At 42.0% G+C, this 4,118-nt stretch overlaps 1 protein-coding gene across 1 annotated transcript; it reads left to right on the top strand.

Annotated features, from left to right (window-relative positions):
- The first annotated feature begins 1,079 nt into the window (after window positions 1–1,079).
- Window positions 1,080–1,922, top strand: LOC138891470 (uncharacterized). Its single transcript, XM_070174766.1, has 2 exons — window positions 1,080–1,428; window positions 1,810–1,922. The coding sequence occupies exons 1-2, from the start codon at window positions 1,080–1,082 to the stop codon at window positions 1,920–1,922; spliced, it is 462 nt and encodes a 153-aa protein (XP_070030867.1).
- The last annotated feature ends 2,196 nt before the right edge of the window (window positions 1,923–4,118 follow it).

Raw genomic sequence — 4,118 nt, 5'->3', positions numbered from 1 at the left:
CCAAATATCCACAGCCTCATCGACAATTGCGCGAAGCATGGACTGTAGTCATTTTTGGATTGCTTCGCTAGGTATCACCAAATCTTGATGTACGAGGAAGATGCAGAGAAGACAGCCTTCACCACACCTTGAGGAAATCTTTCGAGCGCCTGCAAAGGTACAATTTGAAGTTGAAACCGGCAAAGTGCATGTTCGGAGTCCCTGCAGGAATACTCTTGGGCTTCATTGTAAGCAAGAAGGGGATAGAACTGGACCCATCAAAAATCAAGGCAATTCAGGAATTGCCACCACCAAAGAGCAAGAAAGATATAATGACTTTCCTCGGTATATTGAATTACATCACTCGCTTCATAGCTCAGTCCACGGTAATCTGTGAACCCATTTTCAAGTTGCTGAAAATGGATATTGCCACAAAATGTAAGGCACTATAAAATATTTCCAAGGAATTCTAGTTTTTTGGTACCTAGATGGGCTAAATATGCATGGGAGAATTGGTGGAAATTTTTGGCAGAAGAAGGCAGTTCTGCGGTCAAGCTCGCAATCGCAGAACCACTCCGCGGGCCGCATAATCATCACGGAGTTGAGCAGAAAATTTGTTGAATATAAAAGGTCATTTTACGTTCCATTATGATATAACGCACTTTTTGCACTGACCTGGATTGCCCAGAAACTAAGGCATTATATGTCAACATACACTACGCATCTGATATCTCGGGCCGGCCCACTCAAGTACATCTTCTAGAAGCTGATGCCTACCGGAAAGCTAGCTAAATGGCAAATTCTGCTCAGCAAATTTGACATTATGTACATAACTCAGAAGGCTATAAAATGGTAAGATTTAGTCGACCACCTAGTAAAAAATCCGGGGGATGGGGATTACAAGCCACTTACTACATATTTTCCTGATGAAGAAGTATTATTTACTGGAGAAGATATTGCAGAATCGTACCCTGGATGGAGAATGTTTTTCGAGGGAGCAGCAAACTTTAAAGGAGACAGAATTGGGGTAGTCCTGATTTCAGAATCTGGACAACACCTATCCAGCATCGGCAAAGATAAGATTCCCTTGTACCAATAATATGGCTGAATTTGAAGCGTCTATCCTTGGGATCAGAATGGCAGTCGACATGAACGTCAAAGAACTTTTGGTCATAGGGGATTCCGATCTATTGATACACCAAGTCCAAGGGGAATGGTCCACTAAGAACATCAAGATACTTCCATACATGCACTGCATGAAGGAGCTATGCAAGAAGTTCATGAAGATTGAGTTCAAGCACGTCCTCGGGATTCAGAACAAGTTCGTTGACGCCCTTGCAACTTTATCATCTATGATTCAGTATCCAGACAAGAACTACATCGACCCTATCGAGGTAGAGATCAGGGATCAACATTCCTATTGCTTCCTTGTAAAGGGAGAACCAAATGGTAAACCATAGAATCACGACATCAGGAAATTCCTTACAACCAGAGAATACCCGGAGAATGCTACTAATGGTCAAAAGCTATCCCTTAGAAGGCTAGCAAACCACCTTTTCCTCAACGGGGAAGTCCTGTACAGGAGGACCCTAGATTTAGGTTTCTTGAGATGTGTAGACACTGCCGAGGCAACCAGGTTATTGGAAGAAATACATGCAGGAACGTGCAGACCCCACATGAATGGGTTCATATTAGCTAAGAAGGCCTTGAGAGTTGGATACTTTTGGATGACTATGAAAAGAGATAGTATCTGCTACGTACAGAAGTATCACCAGTGCCAAATTCACGGGGATTTCATCTGGATTTCGCCAAATGACTTAAACATAACAGGTTCCCCTTGGTCATTCACCGCCTGGGGCATGGACGTGGTTGGACCTTTAGAGCATGCTGCATCAAATGGACATCGCTTCATCTTGGTAGCTATCGACAATTTCACCAAATAGGTCTAGGCATATACTTACAAGTCCGTCACAAAGAAGGTAGTGGCAGATTTCATCCGGAACAACATCGTATAAAGATTTGGAATACCGGAGTCCATCATCACTGACAATGCCGCTAACCTCAACAGTGACCTCATGAGAAAAATTTGCGAGAAGTTCATAATCGTCCACCGCAATTTCATAGCCTATAGACCACAAATGAATGGGGCAGTCGAGGCAGCCAATAAGAATATCAAGAGGATTCTACGAAAGATAGTGGACAATCTCAGGCAATGGCATGAGAAACTATCTTTCACCTTATTGGGTTATCAGACCACCATGAGAACATCAGCTGGGGAAACACCGTACATATTCGTATATGCCGTTGAAGCTTTGATACCCGCAGAGGTCAAAATACCATCTTTAAGGGTCATTCAAGAGGTAAAATTAGACGACATAGAGTGGATACGGGTCAGACAGGAGCAAATCATGCTCATTGACGAGAAAAGAATGGATGCAGTATGCCATGGTCAGCTATATCAAAATAGGATGGCCAGTTCATTTAAATAGAAATTGAAGCCTCGCCAGTTAGCACTGGGGCAGTTAATCTTGAAGAAAATCTTTCCCCATCAAGAAGAAGCGAAAGGAAAGTTCACCCCAAACTGGCAAGGTCCTTAGGTGGTTCACCTAGCACTTTCGGGTGGAGCTCTAATCTAGGCAAAAATGGATGGAAGAATCAACACGAAGCCCATCAACTTAGACATAATCAAGAGATACTATGTTTAGAGTTAGGTTTTGCTGTAACAGAACTATGTTCAACCTGACTTCCCACATAGGGATATGTAGGCAACCCACGTAGAGTTCGGTTTCTCTCCCCCTTCTCTTTTATAATAGAAAAACCAAATATCACTTTTGTATGTTGCTCAAAAACTACGCCGACTTGATTTCCTTAGAAAGGAATGCATAGGCAATCCTCATCAGATTAAGTCGTCTTTTGCAATTGAACTTCGTTATGGCCGGATTCCATTTGGATATGTAGGCAGTCTGAGTCAGACATCCAGCTTCATCCTTAAACTTATCATCTGTTGTAATCGAACTACATCTTGACCTGATTCCATTTAGATATGTAGGCTATCTGAGTCAGGCCCGGTCATCTTCATCATATTTTATCATAATCCATGAACTACGTTCAGACTTGATTTCATTTTGGATACGTAGGAAACCTGAAAGGTTTCGGTCATAACCTTAGGAAAACCTTTGTAATGCATTAGTTTGAATTAGGGCGCAGTCGCAACGGCGAGCAGTCGCATTGTCAAAAGCATCAAGGAAGATCGACATCAACGGGATGAAATTTTCAAGAAGAAACGTTCGTGTGTGTAGAGCTTTTCGTAATATGTCATAATCCAGAACGACAATATTTGCCTTAAAAACAAAGTATTTTCAAAATATTTTATAATAACACAGTAATTTGTTTCACCTACCGAACTTCGCAGCACAACCATATAAGAGGCTCGGGGCAAACCAACACTGTGATCGACATAAACCAACATCCTCGCCCCCACTAAGATTTTTTTTTTGAGTGCAAGGTCAACAGGGAACAATGAAGCACTAAGACCGCACTAGGCCAAATGACAGATCCGCCACTTGCCTAAGTTTATCTCTTTTTATCCTTTACTTGAATTTCTCTAGTATAGCTAAGGCTAATCTTTGAATCCTTTGCAGGTACCTCAGAATCAGACCGCTGATACGAAAAAAACAACTTGTGCATAGCAAACTGCCTGCTCAAACAATCGGATCACCCTATACAAAATGGATTGTTAGCTCCATCAATGGAAGCCCTGTATATAGAAAATCTCCTTCTCAACTAATCGGAGCACCCTGCACAAAACGGATCGTTGGCTTCATCAATTGAAGTCCTGTATATAGCAAACTGGCAGCTCAATCGATCGAAGCGCCCTATAAAAATAGCACATCAGCTTCGCCAATAGGAGCATTGTATATAGCAAACTATTCACGTCACGAACAGAATAATCCGCATCGCCGCTCCGTCGCAACGGATGCCAGAATAGAAAGTCACAAACCTTGTCACTAATGTTCTGAGAATCGATTAGCTTCGCAGTCAAGAGTATCTCTTGTGCATGGTTTTATTTCCCTTTCTATTACTTTGAATGTTTTGACGTTTTTCTCATGCAGCTTTAGGAATGATTACGATTTTAGTCA

The sequence above is a fragment of the Nicotiana tomentosiformis genome, chromosome 1, assembly GCF_000390325.3.
Source record: "Nicotiana tomentosiformis chromosome 1, ASM39032v3, whole genome shotgun sequence".
NCBI classification, from domain to species: domain Eukaryota; kingdom Viridiplantae; phylum Streptophyta; class Magnoliopsida; order Solanales; family Solanaceae; genus Nicotiana; species Nicotiana tomentosiformis.
The sequence above is the reverse complement of the archived record's forward strand: the minus strand, read 5'-3'. Positions and strand labels throughout refer to the sequence as shown.

What these genes read in the sequence shown, in the direction of transcription:
- LOC138891470 (XM_070174766.1), top strand. Translation starts at nt 1,080, where the DNA reads ATGGCTGAATTTGAAGCGTCTATCCTTGGGATCAGAATGGCAGTCGAC. An exon ending in TGTAAAGGGAGAACCAAATG is followed by an intron (nt 1,429 to 1,809) that starts GTAAACCATAGA and finishes TAAACATAACAG; the next exon opens with GTTCCCCTTGGTCATTCACC.